Genomic DNA, 23,101 nt, shown 5'->3' with positions numbered 1-23,101 from the left:
CGCTTACCTGTAGAGCCGACGCTCACAACGCCGACGCAGACAGCGACGTTAGCGCTGACGCTGACTGATGCTGAGATGCCGAAGCCAAAGCCAAAGCCGAAGAGGCAGCCGCAGCCGCAGCGTTGTTACCTGATTTTCGGGTTTTTGTTTTTGCCTTTCGTGTGTGAGCCATGATTTCCCGCCAAATGAGAGGCCCCAGCTCTCGCACACATGCAACTGACGACAAGTCTCTCTGCACGGACCCTACCGACTGGTGTGTGTGTGTGTGTTGTGTATGTGCGGTAAGGTGTACATAGAGCGGGTCCGGAGCGGTTGCCTAATGATTGTCTATGGGTCTATGGCTATTGATTTTGAATTTCAACAATGCGGGTGAAAAATGCTCAAAATTATATTGTACGAAAGCTGAAATTATCAAAGCTAACATTATGATGCGCATACAGGGTGTTTGCCAGACAAAAGCAAAGGCATAAGCTCACCTCTACCCATTACACAAGAGATGTTATTTTACGTAGTTTATTTATTTATCCCTACTAAAAGACACCCTGTGGCCAAACTAAACCAAACTTAATTCTCCCACATCTATCTCTATATACTCCCCACTTCTTTCACTATTTTAGCTGCAAGTATCTCTCGTTCTATGAGACACCCTGTTTGTACTAATATAACCGAAAAAACCAAACCAAAAACCAGTTAAACACATAAACGTGGACGATTTCTGGCCGATTTTTTTGTATGTATTTTTTTCCATGTTTGTCTTCAGCAAAATTTGTTGCCTGGTAAGTTGACTTTTGCCAAAAAACGAGGCAAAGAAACCACAAAAGAGCGAAAAATGGCCAAAAATAAAATGAAAGAAGACCGAAAAATATCAAGAGAAACTTGATCAAGAGTTAAGAGGTCGACCGAAAGTATCGCATCTGACTTAGCCGGGCCTCAGACTCCGCTATACACACGGAGGGGAGTGTGAAAATTAACAGCTGATCTTAGATATCGATACGGCAGAGGCGAACCCTTCTAATAATGATATGATATGATGGCAGGAGGAGAAATCGTTGGATTGGTAGAATTAAGGGAATAAAGGTGCAGAACCTGCACTTTTTTAATTATTTAAACACATATAAATTATATTATAAGTATATGAAATAAATTTCAAAAAGTACTTGTACAGTATCTCAAATTATAATCTGGGCAAGTTCTCCTAAACTAAATTCAGTTTATGAAGCATTTTGTAGTAATTTTCCAACAAGCGAGACTTACCTTTTTTCCCATATATCCAAAGATCTGGGAACCACAGCTGTCCCGGATCAACCCTCATTCCACTAATCCATATCTAACCCAAACGATTCCTCATAAACTTCCCCTTTAAACCTACAGTAGAACCCAAGTACAGCACACAATCAACTGTAGCGCAATGGCCACGCAACAGTATGAAAAGAATACAACAAAAAATCACTTGTATGGCAAAGATCAAACTGGCAGCAAGGCAACAACGAAAAATACGTTACCAAGGTAGGCCGTACGTTGTCCGGACAGACGACGGATCGACGCTTGTTGCGGCTGCTGCTGCGCATGCGTGGCAGCGACAGCAAAAAGCAAAGAAATGGCCGTTAAAGTTGCCAGGCAAATGGCAAAAAGTCAGAGGCGTAGTCCCCCAGATATCCCCGTCGATATATTCCAGGAGAAGCAGAGAGGAGCAGGCAGCCCCCCATTGGGAGATCTACGTGAGCTGTTGCCTTGGCACGTTTTTTCGGTTTTTTTCACTCCCTGTTTTATTTTTTATTCTTCAGTTTTTTTTTTTTTCGTTTTTGGCGTGGCCGACGACGCCCGTTTGCCATCATAAAAGAAGTCAATTGAATTTAAATTTAAAGTACATAATGGCCAAGTGAAGGAGATGAGAGGAGAGGAGAGGACGGGGGCAAAGAGAGGATGGGGGAGCTTAAGGGGAGATCGGGCCAGAGAGTGGTGAAGGCAACGCTGCCGCCTTTCGAATTTCACAAAGTCATCCGAGTGGTTTTTTTTTTTTTTTTGCTGTGGGGGCCTCCGACTCTTTGTTGTTTGTGTGGGATTCAAGTCTATATGTATGTATGTATGTATGCATGTATTTATGTATGTTTAAGTGATATGTATACATATTTCATGTACAAGGCCCAGGCACGCAAGGCTTTGAGTCTTTATACCAAGATATATCCCATGTGTAGTTGTGTCCGTTGCTCTTTTGATTTAAACGTGCTTAAATTTAAAGATCAAATTGCTTTCGTTTCGTCTGGGCTTTTTTTGGGGTTGCTTCCCATTTGGTTTGGTTTTTGATATCAACCAGGAATTTTGAATTGTAGACAAGAAAAACCGCAATAGTCAAACAAACAAATAACGCGTAAGCCTCCGCCTTCGTCCATTCGAGGTGAGTCAGTCATTGAAATGTCGCTTTTTGTTGGCGGATATGGCTAGTAATTTGTGTTTAGAAAGCCAAAGTCGAGTGCCTCCACAGCCTCTGACTCTCTGACACATATACTCGTATACATTTTAGCATTTCGCCCACCGTTCGCTCGGATTTGAATTTCGCTGGAAAAAATGATTAAGTGATTAGTGGCGACGAAGCGCGGGGGCAATCGAAAGACTTAGGCAACGAACCTCGTCTCTAACCTATTGACAGTCTGCCGCTCTTTCCCTTTGCAAGCCACCTCTCACTTGCAACGAGGTTTATTTTTTGTGTGTTTCTGCCTAAAAATTTGCATTGTTTGCCAACGTTTCGACCCCCCCGCTTGTTCCTGTCCTACCGATTTGTCTGTCTGCCCGCCATGAAAACGTGAGATGAGTCGTAGCTCCGTTGCCGGTTCGTACTGCCTGGGAACGTGCAGAGAAAATATTTGACTCTTTATGCCTATATACAGATATGGATATATAAATATGGCAAAAGTCTTGTGTTGTTTGCCTTTCAGTGTGTGGCAGGGAATTGTGGGAAAGTGTGAGGTTCTGGGCGTACCTCCCTGACAGCTTATTGATGAAGTTAGATGAACTTGAGCTGACCAAAGGATTGATGGATGGCAGGGTATCATTTATGGTTGGGTTATAAGTGTTGGACAAAGCTAACAGATTTTCTCTATATCTAAGTAAAGTTCTATATAATCTACAATGAAATATCCCTCTAACACAATTCATAATAAAGCAACCAAATTAAAATTAAAATATATCTCCATAGCAACTGAATAAAAGCTAAAATCCATAATGCTATTGTTGAATTAAGTTCCCTAAGAGCTTAAAGCCATGTTAAATGTGTCCATTCTCTTTGAGCTGAATCTATCTATCGGTTTCCAGATCATTTCACAATTCAAAGACCTGCCAGAGCCATTGTCCGCTAGAGTTCCAAATGGTCGGGGTAATAAGCATATGCCAGCGGAAACCAGTTGTCCTAACTAGCCAAGCCCCTGTGGTGGCAATAATTTACCCCGACCCCGCACCTAAGCCAATACGCATAGCCAATGGACCATTGGCTAGAACCATATTGCCCCGCTCTGGGCACTGTTCTCTATTGAGCCACAGCCAGAACTAATAAAAACTCATTAAACCAAACATGTTTTGGCTCAAACAAAGGCTTTTGCCTATTCCCATTTTGAATAATCTCCTCCACAGATGCAGATACAGAACAGATATACTATTGGGTAGAATATAAACGAAGGTGGAGAAGTAGAAAAAAAACCCAAAAAAGTCAATAATCTGATGGCGGGAAGGAGAACCAGAATCAGAATGAGAATGAGAACGAGAATGGGAACGAAGCGTCGTTCAATTAAAAACAAAAATCAAATTAATGAAATGAAAATAAAAATAAATTAAGCAGCGTCGAGAGCAGAGCAAGAGCCAGCCAGCCCCAAAGAAAGCCACCAAACCGACAGTCAACCGAAAAGAGAGAATAAAATGATAACTTTTCAGTTCGAGGCGAAACTGTACCCCCCTGTTCGGCATCGGCATCGGTGGATGGTGTTGTTGCTGCTGCTGCTGGATGGATGGTCATGATGATGCTGCGTGGAAGAGGCGGGTAAAAGCGTACACGGGACCAGAACAGAACAACGCAGAGCACAAAAGGTGGTTCGGCGGGGCCTGGCCCGAAGTTCAACCGGCAAATGGCCAAGATCGATACAATTTTTTTGTTCGTTGCTGTCGGGTTTTGGGCATTAAAAAGTCAGAGAACAGTAACAATGCCGAGTCACACACAGACACACAGATGCAGATACACAGCCACAGCTTCAGAGATACAACACAGACACTGATGCAGAGATATACCCCAAGAGAGAGTGGCAGCAGCAGTGGAAGAGGCAGAGACAAAGTTACCTTTCGGTTTGTCAAGGGGGAGACAAAAGGCACTGGAATGAGAACAAGATCATTGCATTTTTGCTTGCTGGCTGGCTGCTGCCTCGGAGCCAGTTTCGCCCCAGCCTCGGCCTCAGCCTGGTAACAAGTTTGACTGAAAAATTCTAAAAATAATGCCGGCCGGTTTGTCGTTTCAAAAAAAAAAAAAATCAAAATGAAAAAAACAAAAAAGGAACAGAGAAAACGAAAAGAAAGAGTGAGCCCAACATGCATACACAGATCAGCTCTATAGATGTTGGTTGTACCTCTCGTTTCTGTTTGTGTGTGACGAAAGAAAAAATAACCAAAATGAGTAACATTTTCAAAGGAACGGACAAAGGATGCAAGGGTCCCAGAGAGTCGGAGCCAAGAGCCAAGAGGCAAGAGCCAAGTGCCAAGTCACTCGTTTCAGCTTACAGGCAGCTGCAATCCCTCCAGGGCTGCGATATTGCCACACAAATCACAGGTGATTTCGTTAACAGTGATTTTGTTGGCTGCTGAGAACAGGGGAAGATTAGAACTAGAGATTACTTCGAGATCTTTTGGTGGACATGTAATTACCATAAACTCCATCAATATACCTAGAAATAATAACCCTTACATGGGTTATTCCTATATGGATATATAAAGGTTGAATTTGGATCGCAACTCAATGTTAAATGATCTTTTTTTGTATGATAGCGAAGTTAATGTTTTCACATAGATACTCGTACTTTGTTTGTGTATTAACAGCGACGATCTGATACTCGTAGTAATTTTCCTAAAATTATATCTATTCATATTCAACCTACATAAATTGTATCTATCCAGTATAGAGTTCAGGTATAGGCATTAAAGCTGTGATTTTCTCTCAAGTTATTCCCAGTGACTTGCCACTCCAGCCCTGATGCTGTTTGATGTTGCATCTTAGACCTTCAGATCCGAACACAGCACCAATCCCAAAACCCCATCCCTATCCGGACCGGCCCCGTGTCTCCGTCCCGTCCCTGGGCCCTGATGATCATGACGCTGCTAAATGTGCCTGGATGGAAGAAGGTGGTGCCCGTGCCCAGTGCTCAGCATGGGGGTAGCGTGTCGTTGGTGTAGTTGTCGTACCATACCCCATCTCTTAACGTTTGTTTGCAACAAGTAACGCGCATCTGTATCTGTATCTGTCCCTCGGTCCCTGTCGTTGCTGTTGTGTCTGTGTTTGTTCTGGCAAAGAGTTGCTTGCTTACCTGCCCGGTTGTGCGGCTGTGGCTACCTGCGCACAGGTAGGCGTATGCATGTACGTATGTATCTGTATCTATATCTACATATATCCTTTGCTTCGCCTCCGCCATGGATGCAGCAGCAGCAGCCAAGCGGTCAGCAGAGGCAGCGCAGCATCAGCAGCAAACCTTCATTATTATATGCTCCCTACATACATATATGTACATGTATGTATGCATTACATAGGGAGAGGGAGCCTTTTATATAAGGGCCAACACAGATTGTGATTGTGTCGCTTGGTATGACTTGGCAACTTGCTCTCGGACCGGGCCATGGGCATGGGCATGGGTAGGGGCATTTGGTCTTGGACATGGGGTAGCTAGGCAGGCGTCTGGGCCTTTTGCTTAATGGTTTTAGGAAATCGAAAATTAAATAATTTATCTCGATTTTATGACGTTACAAGCAGGTTTGTCTCCCTATCCCCTCCCCCTCCCCCTCCTACTATAAAGCATCCCTTTGAGCACGCGATAAATCTTCAGCTTAAAATCAAAAGAAATAGAAAGATGTGATGCTTTTAAGTCGCATGTAATTTGAATGGACGCGACCGCGCTTCTAATGCCTGCCATAAAAGAAATGCTTACCCAGTTGGTCATCAGTCCCAGAACCAGAACCAGCAGCAGTACCAGACCTATACCCAGACTGCGACTCAGCCCACGCTCTAATCAAAACTCCCAAAATTGAATCAGCCGCGTAGAGTGGGGGCTATTTTTAAACGCGTCGACTCAGCTCATTCGTTATGTTTCTACTCTGTTTTTTTTCCTACGAGTATTTGGCTGGTCATCGCTCTCGAGTGTTTCGCTTCGAGTCGAGATTGATTCGAGAAAGGTGCAGAGAAAGTGGTAAAGAGGCTGCAGCTAGTACCTGGAGCTGGATGGACTTCAGCCAAGTGGTTTGTCATTGTGCTGCTGCTGGGGCTGCTGGTGATGCGGGAATGATGTCAAATGGGGGCCAAGGAGTGTTGGCCGATGGCCGGTCGGTCGGTTGGTTAGTCGCATGTGCTTGCATCGTTAGCAATTGATGGAAAAGTTTTCGTAGTAATGTGCGGATGGCAGATGGTACAGTTTTATAATGGAAGATACTTGTAAGCAGATAGTTTTGTGGTCAGTTAATGTCGTTTTCAGCCGCTACAAATGAAGATAATGTTAGAGATAGCATAACCCGGCTTAAATCTACATCAAATCGCAGTCGTTAAGACCACTCCGAGACTCTTTCGAGTCCAAACCACAGGCAACACAGGCAAAACAAACTAAACAGCTTGTCAATTCTACATTTATTTAGCCTATGCACTAAGAAACAACTTTTGGGGAGAACCACGATGCATCTCTGCCTGCGTTTTAATATAAGACAACCTCCTCGATGCCGTACCAGGCAGTGGAATACATGGATCGCGTCTCTCGCATCTCCACAATCTTCGTGAGCAGCGGCAGAAGCGCCGCCATATCGAATATGCTGTCCCGATAGAAGGCCAGTAGTTCTGACCATTTGGTGAGGGTTTCCAGCAGCTGTTCATCTTTGGAGATGGTCAGAACGGTAAAGTGGGATGTGAGGAGTGAGCCAAACCATTGCAGGGCCTGCGATTCCGTTTGCACCAGCGATGCCGCGCGATTGGGTCGCTCCTCCAGCTGTGCGCTAGGTTCACTGGCCAGAACAAAAAGGTGATTCAGCAGATACTGGACATGTGAGATCTGCAGACGCTCCTGCAGATGCGGCTCAATGGCGCTTCGGTCGAAGCTGCAGGCCAGCACCGCATTGAGGAGCTGGTCATTGGTCTGATCCGTTTCCATGGGCACTTCTTGCGAATGGCCATTGATTTCAGTGGGATTCGGTGTGTTATCCAGGGCGTAGCGCAAGCACCAAGCCAACATTTTCTCCGATATGTTGCTGTACCGTCTCAGGCACATTAGGACATGTTCCGTGTTCTTGGTCTTGATGAACAACGTCAATATCTTCTCTATAATCTCCTCCTCGCCGGCACCGCTACGCTCCAGCTGCCGCACCAGGGCCTGCACAGCCGTGTTCATGGGTCCCTCATCGAAATAGTTTGTCATCAAGGTAACGCTCACATCGTCCAAGCCACTTTCGCAGCTAATCAGCTCGCCATGGACATGCTGCTTAATGAGCTCGCTCATCTCCTGCTCGAACAACTGCGGAGGATCGTAGGCCACCTTTCTGCCATCGGCTACCGATACTTCCACTGCAGGCACCTTCTTTAGATTGGCCTTCAATTTACCATAGCTTTGTTGGTGCTTCTTGTTTCCAGCAAACTTGATGGCCGACTCCAGAGTGTCCTCCTCGTTGATGTGGTCCAGCTCAATGGTGTTCAATTGCGTGTCGCTCGACTGGGAGCCCAGCATGTCCACGAGTATTTCACTGCTCGTGCGGTAACGAACGGCAGCTATGTTCTCGCCCATGGCCAGGAGGATGTGCTCGTCGCGTGCCCACAAGCGGGAGAATTCCAGATACATTTTGAAGTACTGCTTGGCATTGACCACCTTGAACTGGGTGTTGTAGACCAACAGCGAGGCGCCCTCCTGCCCATAGTTGGCGCCATAGATGGCCGCAAAGTTGCGGGAGACGCCGTGCACCGACAGCTTCTTCTCTACGTTCAGATCGGCCAGCATGGACACATATTGCCCGGGTGATCTTTCTGAAGTGCGCTCGGCGAGATTTAGCATGAAGATGCGCTTGTCGGACCCTGCAAATGTTCATCGTAAAACAGATTCTGAAATGAATGATTTACTACTCACAAATGGTCAGCATTTGGGGCGCGGCATCGCCTTCAACAACTGCATAGCCGGTAAGCCTCACCGCTTCCCGTTCAATGCTGTATTCCCGCCGGTTGGACGTTGCCAGTGACAGGCGGATGAGCTGAAGTACGCCCGTGGCTTTGGTTTCTTCGAAATATGTCAGCACCTGTTGGCCCTGCGGCATTGTGTACACCGTGGGCTTGCTTAGGGCCTTGCTGGCAGCCAGGGCCAGCTGCTCGGCCGTATCCTCTTTCTGATCCTTACGCGAGGCCAGGGCCTGGGAGAGAGTTTGGCAGACGCCATCGCTATAGAGGACCAGAGCCTCTTGATCTGTTTCCACCAAATGGGCAATGCTTTTTTGGAACTGGAAGCATAGAATTTGTGTTGTATATGATGGGATGGTCTTGTGGATATTCCCAAAATACCTTTAGCTTCTTGCACTTGGAGACATCGGCAGTATCCACATCCCAAATGCGGAGCGAATGATTTCCAAAAACTCCCACATAATGCTGGCTGCTGGGATCGTATATCACCTTGGCCGACAGTTTCTCTGGCAAGGACCAGCTCAACAACTGCTTTTTGTGTACTAATCTGCAAGGCAATCCATATAAATTCAAATTAAATCCATTCCTTTGGATCAATATTTAATTATCGAAACTTACGTTTAGGACTACCACCACATTGCGTGCCAGGGTGGTTACCACGTTGCCCTTTTCTCTGTCTGAGGCCAGGCCCAGGAACTCCTTGGGGTCCGGTATGGGGAAGAGATTATAATAGGATAGAAATTTGGACATAATTGAAAATTGAAAACAACTGCAACACGTGCGGCTAAATGGAAGAAGAGGTATCGGCGGGACAGCTGATCGATCAACAGAGCTGTGAAGTTGGCCGTTTTCACGCCAAATTTGAAAAACGCGGGCTGCAGAAAATTGGAACTTTTCAGATTAGCAGCTCGCTAACTTAACATGTGAAATTACTTTATGGATCTAAATTAAGGCATATAAATTTCTCTCGCTCAAACTGTATGCTGTTTTTACATCTGGTTCACTGCCTTAACTTTAAGTTTCCTATAACCGCCAAATCATCAGAATTTATCGGTTGATTAGCCACAGCAGTTGTCCAGCACTGGCGTGCCACGTGTGTTATCGAACATAAACAACACATAGCTATTTTGACAACACTGTTTTAATAAATTTTGCAATGGGTGGAAAGACCAAACAAGCGCCGCGCACCAAAAACAATGCCAAAGTAAGACCCAGTAATTATATATAATGTCAAAAATATAACATGCATCATCACCCACCCGACAATAGCCATCGAGCAGCAGTCGGACGGCCGAGCTGCTCGGCACCAACACACCCATATTCGTGGGCTTCTCGGCGCAGGCTGATTGCGGAGGTCTGGTGCCCTTCACTCCGGGCTTTGCCACTGCGGAGCAAATGCCAGATAGCTTCGATGCCAACATAAGTCCACAGACCCAGATAATACTACGCAAACTCTCCAAAAAAGGATCCCATGACCAAGAAGAAGGCTTTGCAGGAGATTCAGGAATTCATTGAGGTGTCGGACCTTGACACCCTGAAGAACATTCTGCCGCTGTGGCCGAAATACTACCACAATCTGGCCAGCGACCCGGAGCACAATGTGCGTGAGCTCTGCCAGACAGTGCTGCAGCTGCTCATGTCCAAGTGCAAGCGGGCCATGGCTCCGTATCTGAAGCTGCTGGTACCCGTGTGGGTGTCCAGTCGATTCGACACCTATGCCCCGGCGGCCAGCATTGCCAGGCAATCATTCCGCGACACCTTTTCAGGCAACGCCAATCGCACCACGGAGGTGTGCCTTCATTGTCAAACGGAGATCCTGGAGTATGCCACACGCAACCTAACCTTTCACACGCCAGGCACTCTGTCGCTGGGGAAGAACCTCACCCCCGAGGAGGCGGAGCAAAAGTACCAGCGCGTTGTGATCGGTAGCCTGAAACTGTTGTCCTTCTTTATGGAGCAAACTGCCCTTACAGAGGATCTCAGCCAAGTGAAGGAGGGCCTCTCCACTCTGGTGGCCCATCAGAAGTTCTGGAGCTATGCCAAGCACAAGGTTCCACCCATCAAGTATGTGAATCATGTCCAATCAATATAGAAGCAATTAAAACCATTTGAAATCCCTCAGAGCGGCCTGGTTTGAATGCATCTATCACGTGCTGCAGTCGGTGGCACTTTTGGATGTGATTACTCCTCAGAAGACGCAGGTGATTACACTGAGCTTTCAGTTTATAGACGAAGCCGATCCAGTTGTGGCTCCCCACATCTGGGGATGCGTTTTGCTGCTGCAAAGTAACTATGAAGATTGGTAAGTAAAATGGCTTCCATTGAGATTCCATGGGGGTCTAATCCTCATCGACTACTCTTCAGGTTTGTGCCGCTCAACATACGCAAGGCTCTGCTGCCCAAGTTGTCGTCGCTGCTGCGCAATGCCTTCAATCGCAATGCCCAGGCCATCTGCCCCAATCTGCTACCCTTTCTGTCCAAGATTACACCAGCCAGTCTCCAGGATTTTGATATATACGAGTTTTATCAGCGCTTCTTCGACGACATGAAGCTGGCCATCACAGAGAAATTTGATCCGCCGCTGTCCAAGTCCGATTGCACTGTCATACACAATTCGTACTTCGAGTGCCTGCGCTTCCTGCTCCAGCAGATCAACAACAACAAGGAGCGGGAGGCGAAGGTGGACGAATTCGCGTGTGGGCTGCTGCAGAGGAATCTGCTGGAGCCCATTGGATGGCTGCTGAGGAGCGAGAGTGCGCATGTGAAGAACTTTTTCCAGCACAGCTCTGCCCTGGTCGCCTTCTGGGATCGGCAGATCAACAACGGCCTGGACCATGGTGCTTTGTATGCCAAATTGCTGAATCAGTTCTGGACACGCATCTTTGAGCTGGTCACCCAGGACTTGGCTGTCGAGCAGGTGGAGGAGCAGCTGCTATCCCATGTCTTGCTCCTGGTGCAGGACCTGCATATGGCCAATCCCAGCCTGGAGTCGCCGAGCGTCAAGTTTGCGGAAGTGGAGGATGAAAAGAAACCAAAGGAATCGCCATCAACGCCAATCAAAAGGGCCCAAGAGTCGGCGGCGTTCATACAGAAAGAGCTGAAGCAATTGGTTGTGAAGCTAGTGAGGATTTGCCTGGACAAGGCCAGTGCTGCCGGTGACTCCTCCTCGCGTTACATCGAACAAGTTCGCACCCTCACCAAAATGTTCACCGATGCCCAGTTCTACAAGAGCCTCACAGAAATGGCGGAGCTGAGCGCCACGTTGGATAAATTTGTGACTCTGCTGGGACACTTGAACGACGAGGCCAGCGAGTGTGTGGTGGAGATCGTGTTCGAGATTCTGCCCTTGCTGTCGGCGGAACAGCGCTTCGAGTACATTGAAAAGACTCTCTTGAAGGTGGGAAGCAACAAACAGGCAATTGCCAAGTTAATCATTAATTAAATGCACTTTCTGTCTGTACTTCTAGCTACCACAACATCGCGTGCAGAATCTGCTACTGCATCGCCTGCTCTCGTATCCGCTGTGCACGGAACCTGCTGTGCGACAGATGCTCAGCAGCCCGGAAACGTGTGCTGTCATTGCACGCATAGCCGAGGAGGTTGTCGTGGACAATAATCGGGAGAAGCTGAATTTGCTTCACAAATGCTTCTTCCAAACGGACTCGGGTGATATTCTCATCAATGCTGCGACTGTGGATAAAATACTGCTGGCCATGTGCGGGCCATTGGAGCAGCCGTTGACCGATGATATGGTGGAAGTCTGCGGCAGCTTTATAGCTCAGATTATGCCCGTGATTTGTGGCAATGACAACTCCTCACTGGCGGTGCGTCAGCAGATCTTCCTGAAGCTGTACAAGTTCAGTTTGGAGCATCGTCCCGAAGATTATCTGTCGGAGGACACACTGTGGGAGATTACCACCTGCTGGCAGGATGCCCTGTCCAGCAAAGACATTCAGATTGACGTTGGCATGCTGGAAAGTTGTGCAAAAATCGTTGAGGATCTGGCCAGCAACGGCGAACTGAAGGCTGACAACCTGGACGGAATGGCCGAGGCAATGGCCAAGTTTGTGATCTGCTCCACCGAGAATATAGAAGATGAAGAGCAGCGTTTGGCCCACATAGATGACACCATTGTGGCTCTGCTCACTTCTCCCCTGAAAACGTCGGAAAAGGTTCTGAAATTCGAGAATCATTGTGTGTTTCTGGAGGCCCTGGAGGGATCGATCAGTGCAGGCGTTGCCTTCGATAGCGCCTCCCTGGAGAAGGAGGAAATTCTTCCCCTACTGCAGCGAACCACGCTCAACTTTTCCACACTGTATAAGCTCGTGTATCAATTCCCTCCACCTCAAGTGACGGACGAGGCCGATGATGAACTCACCGAGGACTACTGTGATCCCAATGCCGATGTGCTCAAGAAATGGAGCGAATCTTTGATAACAGAGCTCCTGCAGTGCATTCGAGTGGCGGGAGCTGCCGAGAGTTGGCTGGAGGTTTCACAGCTCGAATCCTCATGCGAGGAGCTGGTGCTGTTTCTGTCGGAGAAGGTCCACAGCTTTATGGGCAACAGCAGCGAGCTGGTTGGCATAGTCAAGCAGCGTCTGGAGCTGGCAGCAGCACAGCAATCAAGTGTGATTGATTGTCGTCTCTTGGGCTACCTGACATTCTGTCCCCAGTACGCGGCCTTCGAGGAGAGCGCCACCATTCTGCTGCACGAGGATCTGGCTGAGCTTCTGGTAACCCAGGGAGCCCTCAAAGCATATGTGATGTCACTGCAGGTGAGCAATTTAAACGAAATCAAGGCACCTACTGCATATCTAACCTCTTCTTTGGCAGTATCTGTTGCCCAAGCTCTCGCAGAAGGCCATTGGCCTGGGCTCGGCCATAATGCGGACCGAACCAGGCGATATTTGGGTCAAGGCAGCCGTCTTCCATTGCCTGCTTTTGAACAATTTCGAGGGTGAGGTGAATGAGCAAATGGATCGGAATATTATTGCGTCGGCAGTACAGTTCCTGACCAGCGTTGGAGAGAAGCAGGCCAGCCAAAAGGATCTGCTCCATTACAATGTGTAAGTGGAGGGACGGGGGACTAACACATTGTTTAGTCAATCCTTCTCATGCACATTATGCTTTCCACTTCCAGAGAAGTACTCAAACAGCCCTACGAGTCTGTGCTGAACACTGTGGAGTTTATAAAACTCCTCACGCAAGTACTGAAACGTTTTCCCTACGAGCTGAGCATCAAGAACTGGGATGCCATACGCATTGGCCTCAGCTCTTGGGTGCTGACTGTCTCCAAATCCATGGCACACTACAATGATCCAAAGGTTCGCGCGTTCACTGGAATAGTTTTTCTTGTATGTACATAGTTTAATTTGTTGGCAAATGTTTCTCTCTGGTTTGCAGACTTCCCTCTTCATTGTGGCCGTTTATCAATTGTTTGCCGCCCTGATTAGCTTTATACGCGCCGAGAAGCAAAAGAGCTCCACGGAAGTGCTCAAGAATATGGTTGACGAATGGGATTCGGTGTTTGCCAGGGACGTAAATGTGGTGCTCTTCAAATCATACTATCAGCTAACGCACGAGGCGAGTGTGGAGAGCGGCATGCAGACGTGCTATGAGGCTTTGCTGGAACGTTTAACTGCCACTCTGGAGCTCCTGGATTACAGTTTTGTTTATGCGGTATAACGAGAATATTGCCTCCTTTTAGTTATATACATTTACATTTCTTAACTCACTTTTTCGCGCTCTTTCAGTTTTGCAAGGCCAACAGTAAAATCACCCTGGATCATCTATGCAATTTCCTCTTCAAGCAGCTGCACAGTTCGCAGTATTCGGTGCGCCTCAGTGCCGTCGATGGCATTAAACAGCTAACTCAACACTTTGTGGCCGATGACATTGAATTGAATGAGCGGCAGAGCGAGAGTCTGGACGCCACTTCGACAATCGCCAAGTGGCATTTTCTCAATCGCTTCGAGGACTACCTAACGCGCTACGAGGCCCTGACTAGGAAATATGTGGAGGAGTTTAGCTTCAAGCTGACGGATCTGGATCATCTGGAGCCCATTGACAGACACGAAGCCCTCAGCTATTTGCTACTGTGGGATTGCATTATCAATGCGTGTGCCAAGTCGCCGGTGGCATTGCGTGCCGTCTACACCAATTGGCTGAATGACAACCGATACGAAGAGGTTCGTATAAAAATCACATTTACTTTTGATTTGGAGAGTTACACTTAAATTTTGGATCTGTACACTATAGAATTTTCTGCACTTCCTGTTCCGTGCGATGCCAGTGGACATACTAAAGAATCACGGGGCCAAGGTTCACAGCAACGGCGTCTACAAGGAGCTCACTTGGTCTCAGCTTAAGGGTGAGCATCGCCGCAATGTTTAATTGTCGTTTCTCAGTGTATCATCGGAGGCCTCGTCGGCTGCTGTTAGGACGCCAGGCACATATTCCTCGTTGTCATAGTCCTCAAAGTCGTAGCCAATAGCGCCGGTGTCGTGTGTCATCTCATCCATGTGTTCGGATAGCGAAATGTAGTCCGACAAGGGCACAAACTGTTCCGGATCTTCGTCGGCCATCATCTGGCGTTGTACGGGTATCTGTTGTGGGGCCAAGTAAATGTTCAAGTTGGAGATGAACTTGTTGATCCAAACGGTTAGATTGTTGGCCAATATCTTCTGATATTCGCGTAGATTACTGGTCGTGTAGAACTCTTGGTCTGCAGCGATAGAACAAAGGAGAACAGCATTTGAATTTGCCAACACAAGTTAAGAAAAGTTCGGCCACTCACCCGTAAACTCTCTGATCTTGTCCAGTATCACAGCACAGAGGGGGGAATTTTCATCAACGATAAACTGATCGTTGAGCAGGAAATCCTTCATCTCCTCGAACAACACGCACACGATCTTCTCCATCTGGTTGCGTTGCCGTTTGAGGATTCGCTTCTTCAGGCTCTTGCAGCGTCGTCGGTGCAGTTGCTTGGCCGTTCGCCGTTGTCGCATCTCCTCCTCCAAGTACTCGATGGCCCTGTCCATGGTCATCACTTCAACGGGCGGCTTGGGCTTCATCTGGTTCTGCAAGGCGGTCAATTGCCGGGGCTCGAGAATGTTCTTGTAGGTCTTGAACGTGTCCTTGACACGGACCGGAAGGGGATCGGCAAGGCGCTCAATGCGGGCCGTGCACGTAGGCATAAAGTACTTTTTGCTGTAGAAAATCGGCTGCTTGAATAGCTGCGGTGAGGTCAGATCCTTCTTGGGTGTGGCCAAGAAACAGATGTGCTCCTCGCGCGACAACACATCGCGATCGATGATGATCTGGCCCGTGTGCTGGCAGGGTCCGTAGCAGGGATGGTAACGGGGACAGACGCAGATGAACTTGTACAATGCTTGCTGCTCGGTTGCGGGAAACTTGACCAGACGCTTAATGCGCTTCGCGCGATTCTCGCGCACATGGACCATGGCCAGGCGAGCATTCAGCTCGTCGGCCACTGTGGGACCGTCCTCTTCCTTGGGCTTGGCTGCCTCTGGCTGATGCATGCAGGCCAGCTTCATGAAATTTAAAGCCTCCGCGACGGTCTGCTTCTCGTTCTCCAGCTTTATGCCGCGCGGTGGCTGCGCATTATCGAAGGCATTCTTTTTGGACATTCTACCGAACAAAATGCAAACAAAAACTCCGAAATCGAACAACAAAAATAATTCAATAAAAAAAAACAAAAAAAATACAAACGAGTGAAACGAAACAAAACGAGACGAAATAATGAGTGGAATGAGTGACTTTTGTGTGCTTTTCCTTTTCCAAATTTAGTTCATGGCATGTGTTGACCTTCTGCTCGTTTCTCTCTGCCAACAGATCGCCAACTGCCACTGGAGCGCTATGTGTGCCACCTGTATACCGAAGTGCTGCGCAAGCTACCGGCTGTCGTGCGAAAATGGTGGAACACCTGCCAGTCCAGGCAGAAGAACTTTGTGGACAATCTCACCACCAACTATGTGAGCTCTCTGATCTGCAGCGAGGAGCTGAAGGCAATCGCCAATCGCAAGGAGAAGCACGAGAATATGCAGGTGAGCTTTGGATACGATTCGATTCGATTTGATTTGGGCTGTGATTAGTAGTGGTGCTGGTCGTGGTGCTGTTCTTATGCCTCCTCGTCGGTGTTCATGCGCAGCACAAATACCACAGCGATGCTGATCAGCAGTAGAACGATGACAATGCTGCGAAAGATCTCTAGCGGAATCATCTTGGTGCACTTTCGTTGAGCAGAAAAACACTTTTTGTTTTGTTTTGTTTTGTTTGCTTAAATGCGTGAAAGTGCAAAGACTCCTACGATCCTTGGCTCCTACTATTATTAATCACAAGTAATATTTGCAGGTGACAGTTCATGCATCCACCCGCGAAGTGCTGGCCGTGTATGCCATCGATGAGGCGCGCATGGAATTGGTCATTACGCTGGCCCCCAATTATCCACTCGGCGCCGTGAAGGTTGAGTGCGGCAAGCAGATTGGTGGGCGTGCCTCCTCGCGCAATGTGGGCATGCAGTTGACCATCTTGCTGACGCACCAGGTGGGTTTTTACGCGTACAAATATATAGTTTATGGCACTAAGGCAACCTTTTTTATATGCCCTGTAGAATGGTACCATCTATGATGGCCTCACCATGTGGAAGAACAATCTGGACAAGAAGTTCGAGGGCGTGGAGGAGTGCTATGTGTGCTACACCGTCATCCATCAGGACACTTGCCAGCTGCCAAAGCTCACGTGTAAAACCTGCAAGAAGAAGTTCCACGGCCCATGCTTGGTAAGCCCTATCGAAACATATTTCTCCCTTTGTTCCAAAGCAAAACAATTCTGCCATCTTTCTTGCAGTACAAATGGTTCACCACCAGCAGCAAGTCCACATGCCCCATTTGCCGCAATGTCTTCTAAGTGGCACATAAATATATATATACATGTAAAACAGCAGTTAAAACACGTATTAAACAAAAGGCACAACCCAAAACCCCCACATAACCATTAGGCAATACGTTCAGAATTCCCTTCAGGTGTACATCAGTAATAATTATAATAATTTTATGTTCTCAGAGAAGGGATTCAATATTTATAATTGTAAATAATTCACAAATTAAAGTTTCTTATTAAATTATCAGTTAAAAGTAAATGGTAGCCAATTTAAATAATAAGTGCAGGACAAAGTAGCATTTTCAACATATTTCCAGCTAGCTATTGAACAAAAGAAATCATTATAGATCAAGTAGCACAACCAACTAGACTATAGGAGTACCCTTTTACTTTTCCATATCCAATCGAAACAAACAACAACAAATAAATGTCCAACATGAGCATGGAAATAATCGGTAGGTGTCCGTATTGCGAGCGCCAAGTGACCAAGGACCTGCGACCCGTCAATGCACTCGAAGAGAATGTGTCGGAGAAGGTCAGTTGCATCTTGAAGGACACCGATGTGGCTGGTCAGAGCGTTCTATGCACGGCTCTTGATGGCAAAGACATCCACAAGAACACCCAACACGAAGGAAACGTACGCGAGGGCGAGTCTCGCTGCATTTTTCGTTTTACCCAGACCATATTGGATCTGGTAGAGAAAACGATGAATAATATGGACACAAATGATGACCACCAATGCCATGGACATGCAGAGGCCGTGGTGGCCCTGCTGATTGAGGAGGATCGCTTCATGCAGCAATTTGAGGAACAGGCAACGGCAGCTCAGGCTGCACGCGGCAAGCGCGGCGCTCGCCGTGGGCGTTAAGCGATGGATTTAGAAAATGAGTAGCGATTGAAACCTTTGCAAAATTACCAGTTACCAGTTACACCCACCCAGTCGACCCCACGTGCTGACGTGCCACCAAGGCAGCTACCACCACCCCAGCGACTGCTCGAGTCTGCGCCGTGGACAACTCGGCGACTGCTGGGGTGGGGCCCATAAAAACACATGATGACGCTGACGCTGACTCGCCTTGCCATCGCATCGGTTTTCGCAGTGCAGTTTTCAAGCTGCTAACTGGGATTAGGCACGCCATTGTAGGCTCATCCAACTGCTGTCCGGCGTTTCGCTTTACGGGCGTTAAAAGTTAACAAAATGACGTAAGCCCCGCGCATACGATGAGCCCCAAGCAACCAAAACTTGGCCAGCGTGTTGAGGTAACGGGTAAAAATCTCCAGGGCCGTGTGGCCTATGTGGGACGAACGAATTTCGCTGCCGGTCTGTGGTTTGGTGTGATATTGGACGAGCCGCTGGGCAAGAACAATGGCACCCTTCAAGGCAGCACCTACTTCAAGTGTTCCCGCAATTGTGGTCTGTTCGTGCGTGGCCAGCAGCTGCTGAGGATTGGGGAGCAACCGAAAGAGCCAGATAATCAGAGAACCGATGAAATGCAACGCAACGAGGGGGTGGTGAGAGCCAAGCTGTTGCGCAGGAGTGTGGGCAGCTCTGTGGAGGAGCAGGTGAGTAATCAAAGCAAAAGAAAAAATAAAAAAATCAAATAAATTTTTGCATCTTCGGTGCTATTTTTATTTATATTTAGGACAACCAGCGAGAGCAGCTGGCATCCACAACATCTGGCAAAGTTAAAGCCCATTCTAATCCTCAAAGTAACTCCAACTCAGCCTCGCCTCAGCACAGGCCAAAGGTGGCTTCAGGACAAACCAAAAAGGACCAGGCGCTGGCCAAGACATCGGGCAAGTTCTTGGCAGCACAACAGCAACCATTGCAACTTCCCAAGGTATGTCCATGCGTGGGTGCGTGAATTCAAAATATTCATTGAATTAATACATCTCCAGAATCAGATGGAGAACCAGGAGGAGGAGAAAAAGCCAGCAGCAACAGCAGAGCTGCTGCCAGAGAAGTCCAGAGAGCTGGAGCCAGCAGTTAGTCAGCCAGTGCCAGACGAGGAGAAAGTAAAGCCTGTAGGAGGTGAACCGAAACCTACCCAGGAAGTGCAGCCAGCCTCCAATCCGCTGCAAACCAGCACGCTTGGTCAGTTGCCATTGCAGAAGGGCGACAGCGCAGCCGTTCAATTGACGCCGCCGGCCATGACCTGCAACCAGCGGCGTTCCACATCGTACACCCAACTGAGACCCACTAGGATCAGTCAGCCCAAGCCGACAACAGCTCAGGCACAGAGCTCCACAGCGCAGCTGACCCTCGCCATGCCAGTGCCCCTGGCTCTGGCGCCGAAGCGCAGCAAGACAAGCATCTGTCCCACGAGCTCTGTGAAGCGAGGGGCGCCTTCTGCCTTTGTGGAGCCCGGCTTTCTGGAGATACTGCGACCACAGTTTATCCCGGGTCCGGCATTTCGGACGCCCAGCACAATGGCACTGCCGCCGCCGCCACAGCCGCCGCCTGTGGACAATCCGGAGCTGCGACAGCTGCGCGAGGAACTGCAGCTGTTGAGGGGACAAAAGAGCGAGGACAAGTTGAGGCTGCTCGAACTGGAGCGGACGCGCATACAGAACGAACAGCTGTTGGAGTTCAAGGCTCAGATTATGGCGCAGCATGTGCTGCTCCAACGAGAGCTGCAGCGATCGCGTCATGAGCTGCGCGAGACGCAGGACACGGTCTCCAAGTACAAGCGGGAACTGGACGAGGTGGCCGAGAGCATAGAGCTGCTGACGCTGGACAAAGAGATGGCCGAGGAGCGCATGGAAACGCTGCAAATGGAGCTGGAGATGGCGCAGGAGCGCAACGACGAACTGAATCTGGACGTGGAGATCCTCAAGGCGGAGCAGGACGAGCATCAGGGTCAGCGCATCGAGAAGACTGAGAAACAGACGGCAGTCGGCGCAACTGCCCAGTCCGCAGGCGAATTCCTGCGTCTGGAGCAATACAATCAGCGGCTGCGCGAGACTGTGGTGCGGCTGAGGGATACCCTCGCCCAGGAGAAGCAGCAGGCGCAGCGATCGCACAAGGAACTGGAGACAAAGCACTCGGAAATAAACGAGCTGAAGAGCATCAAGGAGCTGCTGAGTCGACGCGTCGACCACATGGAGGTACAGCTTATGGACCTGAAGGAGCAGGTGGATGCCTCTCTGGGTGCCGAGTCCATGGTCACACAATTGGCCAGCCTCAAGCTGGAGCTGGAAGATCGTGTCAAGCTGCTGGAGGATGAAGTCAACGAGCTCGAGGCCCTCGAACAGATCCAGGAGCAGCTCATCGAAAGCAACCAGGAACTGGAGACGGATCTGCGCGAGGAAATCGACAAGCTGGGCGGTCAGGTGAAGATTCTCGACCAGCAAAAGCACGCCGCCATGGAGAGCCTCTACGATCGCGATGTGACCATTATGAAGTTCCGAGATCTGGTCCGACAGCTCCAGGAACAGCTACAACTGAGGGCCGACGGCACGCTGTCCATCGAGGACTTTAGCAGCGCCAACGAGTCGCAGCAGGAGGAGGGCTCGAATCAGAGCCAAAACGACTACCAGCACATCTTCAGCGTGAGCAAGGCCTACGGACGGGCACTCGAGCAGCAGCTGAAGGCCGTGGAGTTGCGTTTGCAGGGTCAGCACTTGGATCACGTCCTGGCCTTTGTGCCCGAACAGTTTCTACTGCGTGGCGGGGAGCATGATGTCGTGCTGGTCATGCTGCCTGCTGGAGCGAATGAACGAGAAGCTGACCATCGTCTGCCAGGCGATCAATGAGAAGTTTCCCACGGCCTGTGAGTTTGGTGAGTGTTCTTGCGAGTGTTCTACCGGGTGACTATCTATAATGGCTGTTCCCCTACAGGTCGCGATGCCATCTTCGAGGGCTACTCTGTTCAGCGTTTCATCTTCCGCTCGCAGAGCATCTACCTGCTGAAGAGCCTTCAGGTGGTGCTGCAGCAGTTCCGCCACGGGCTCAACCATTGCGACTATGAGCTATGCACCCATGCGGCCATCTACCGCAGTGACTTGGAGACGCAGGAGCAGCAGCTGGACGAGTTTGTGCGGCTCCTGAAGACGGGCCAACTGGATGAGCACACCAAGTGCGAGCCCATACAGCGAGTGCTGCACTATGTGAATGCGCTGCATCAGAACTTGATGCCGCCGCAGGCTCTGGTGGAGCTGCTGGACGAACAGCAGCTGTATGCGGCACTGATTGAGGTGTACGAGGCGGGGCTGGATGCGGTGAATGCGAATGCGGGACTGATGCACACGATCATCCAGCTGGGGCACGAGCAGACCGCCTCGTTCCAGTGCATGCAGCTGCTGATGGAGCAGAGTTGCAGCCAAAAGCAAAAGCTGAAGAAGCTGCAGCGGAAGCTGAGTGGCAGCAAGACGGCCGCCTGGACGGGCATGCAGTGTGCGCGGTATCAGCGCATTTTGGAGGCGAACGAGGCTCTCGGCGCACTGATCACCATACTGGGGGCGACAGCGCGCGAGGCCAGCAAGGAGTCGAATGGGGGAATAGCCCACGAGAAGCTCTGGCGGATGCTGGTGCTCAACTACAATAGGTTTGCCCCCACTCAGGAGGCAGACGAGCTGAAGGAAGTGGATGCCTACAGTCAGCGTTGCATGCAACTGCTGGAGGAGCAGCTGGACGAGCTCTGTGCCCTGCTAGAGTCCACGGATGTGAACACGGAGTATGTGCGTCACCCGGCCACCAATACGCTGCAGGAGCGAGCCGCCCAGGTGAAGCGCCACTACGAGGATGTCAAGAGCTTCGAGCTGACGGTGGGGGAGCGCGACAAGGAGATCAAGGCCCTCAAGTACACGGCCAAGCTGAAGCAGCAGGACTACTCGGAGCTGCAGATACGCAAGGAGATGGCCGAGAAGCAGCTGAGCAAGCAGTGCCAACTGCTCACTGGCATAGCCGAGGCCGCCGAACAGTTGGATCAGTGCATGATGTCGAAAGAGGCGGCCCTCAATCAGACCATCAATATGCTGACCGAAAAGATTGCGACCCTGGAGCAGGCCCAGCAGCACTGGCGGGAACAGCAGCAGGTGGACACTGCCTGTGTGACGAGCTGCACTCTGAGCAGCAACCGGGAACTTAACATGCTGCATCGTGCTCTGCGGCAGGAGCGGCAGCTGCGGGTGCAACTTCAAGGCAGTGAAATGCGCAAGACTTTTGCCTCACTGGAGCCGTTGCATGTGCCTCAGGCGAGCAGCAGCAGCAGCAGCAGCCAGCTGATGATCCTAGAGAAGGATCTGCGCTCGTTGAAGAATCAGTGGCTGTTGGCGCATCTCGAGCTGGGTCCCAACGGCAGCCGGAGGCGCAGTGAAATCGAACAACAGGGCAGCCGCATTCTGCGACAAATCTTCCAGACATATTGCACGCAGCATCCCCATCGGGCCAAGGATACGGACTTTGGACTGTTCATTAGCGAGGATATGCGTCGAGCATTTGGGCCCAGTTTCTAAACACACACAAAAATACGCAAACAAACAAACAGACAAACAAACAAACAAACAAACAAACAAACAGACTCTAGTATTCCAATTCAGTTTCGAGCATAAAAAAGGTACATGTGATTTGCTGCTTATATATACAAAAACATACAGATATACAGATACACATATGTATGCCAAAACTGTACAATTATATAGTTCATTTCGTGTTTATTCGGTATTAAAGAAAATTTACAGTACTCGTACTTAGAAAAATTGACAAAAACCCCAGTGAGTGTTAACTTACCTTCCTGCAACCAATATTTATATTTTTTTAAGTGTCTCAGTCCGTAGAGACTCTCCCCTGTAGAAATCGAAATAATCCTGGCGAAGCTG

The 23,101-nt window shown here is 49.1% G+C and overlaps 4 protein-coding genes across 4 annotated transcripts; 2 read left to right on the top strand and 2 right to left on the bottom strand.

Annotated features, from left to right (window-relative positions):
• Positions 1 to 6,842: 6,842 nt before the first annotated feature.
• On the bottom strand, positions 6,843 to 9,207 carry LOC111080203. Its single transcript, XM_041594140.1, has 4 exons — positions 8,995 to 9,207; positions 8,762 to 8,922; positions 8,337 to 8,700; positions 6,843 to 8,284 (listed from the first exon to the last, which is right to left on the bottom strand). Exons 1-4 carry the CDS (start codon positions 9,128 to 9,130, stop codon positions 6,924 to 6,926), a joined length of 2,022 nt encoding a protein of 673 aa, XP_041450074.1. The 5' UTR covers positions 9,131 to 9,207; the 3' UTR covers positions 6,843 to 6,923.
• A 266-nt stretch (positions 9,208 to 9,473) lies between these two features.
• Positions 9,474 to 17,516, top strand: LOC111080200 (E3 ubiquitin-protein ligase listerin). Its single transcript, XM_022375680.2, is given in 15 exon segments — positions 9,474 to 9,584; positions 9,650 to 9,838; positions 9,840 to 10,444; positions 10,503 to 10,682; positions 10,745 to 11,777; positions 11,848 to 13,155; positions 13,214 to 13,446; positions 13,521 to 13,704; positions 13,784 to 14,059; positions 14,134 to 14,568; positions 14,639 to 14,750; positions 16,235 to 16,446; positions 16,754 to 16,945; positions 17,013 to 17,180; positions 17,249 to 17,516. Coding segments are annotated over 15 exon segments (5,235 nt in total). The 5' UTR covers positions 9,474 to 9,536; the 3' UTR covers positions 17,309 to 17,516.
• LOC111080204 lies at positions 14,570 to 16,685 on the bottom strand. Its single transcript, XM_022375685.2, has 2 exons — positions 15,177 to 16,685; positions 14,570 to 15,104 (listed from the first exon to the last, which is right to left on the bottom strand). The coding sequence occupies exons 1-2, from the start codon at positions 16,027 to 16,029 to the stop codon at positions 14,770 to 14,772; spliced, it is 1,188 nt and encodes a 395-aa protein (XP_022231377.2). The 5' UTR covers positions 16,030 to 16,685; the 3' UTR covers positions 14,570 to 14,769.
• Positions 17,517 to 18,489: 973 nt separating the features above from the next.
• LOC111080201 (dynactin subunit 1) lies at positions 18,490 to 22,872 on the top strand. Its single transcript, XM_022375681.2, is given in 5 exon segments — positions 18,490 to 18,844; positions 18,925 to 19,122; positions 19,181 to 20,983; positions 20,985 to 21,063; positions 21,123 to 22,872. Coding segments are annotated over 5 exon segments (4,038 nt in total). The 5' UTR covers positions 18,490 to 18,502; the 3' UTR covers positions 22,739 to 22,872.
• The last annotated feature ends 229 nt before the right edge of the window (positions 22,873 to 23,101 follow it).

The sequence above is a fragment of the Drosophila obscura genome, unplaced genomic scaffold (assembly GCF_018151105.1).
Source record: "Drosophila obscura isolate BZ-5 IFL unplaced genomic scaffold, ASM1815110v1 contig_208, whole genome shotgun sequence".
Classification (NCBI taxonomy): Eukaryota; Metazoa; Arthropoda; class Insecta; order Diptera; family Drosophilidae; genus Drosophila; species Drosophila obscura.
The sequence above is the reverse complement of the archived record's forward strand: the minus strand, read 5'-3'. Positions and strand labels throughout refer to the sequence as shown.

Bases quoted from the DNA above. Each gene is read 5' to 3' on its own strand.
- LOC111080203 (XM_041594140.1), bottom strand. From the start codon at position 9,130: ATGTCCAAATTTCTATCCTATTATAATCTCTTCCCCATACCGGACCCC. The intron at 8,923-8,994 runs GTTTCGATAATT...CTTGCAGATTAG, and splicing joins GGTGGTAGTCCTAAACGTAA to TACACAAAAAGCAGTTGTTG. The intron at 8,701-8,761 runs GTATTTTGGGAA...CTATGCTTCCAG, and splicing joins CCAAGTGCAAGAAGCTAAAG to TTCCAAAAAAGCATTGCCCA.
- LOC111080204 (XM_022375685.2), bottom strand. From the start codon at position 16,029: ATGTCCAAAAAGAATGCCTTCGATAATGCGCAGCCACCGCGCGGCATA. The intron at 15,105-15,176 runs GTGAGTGGCCGA...CTATCGCTGCAG, and splicing joins CAAGATCAGAGAGTTTACGG to ACCAAGAGTTCTACACGACC.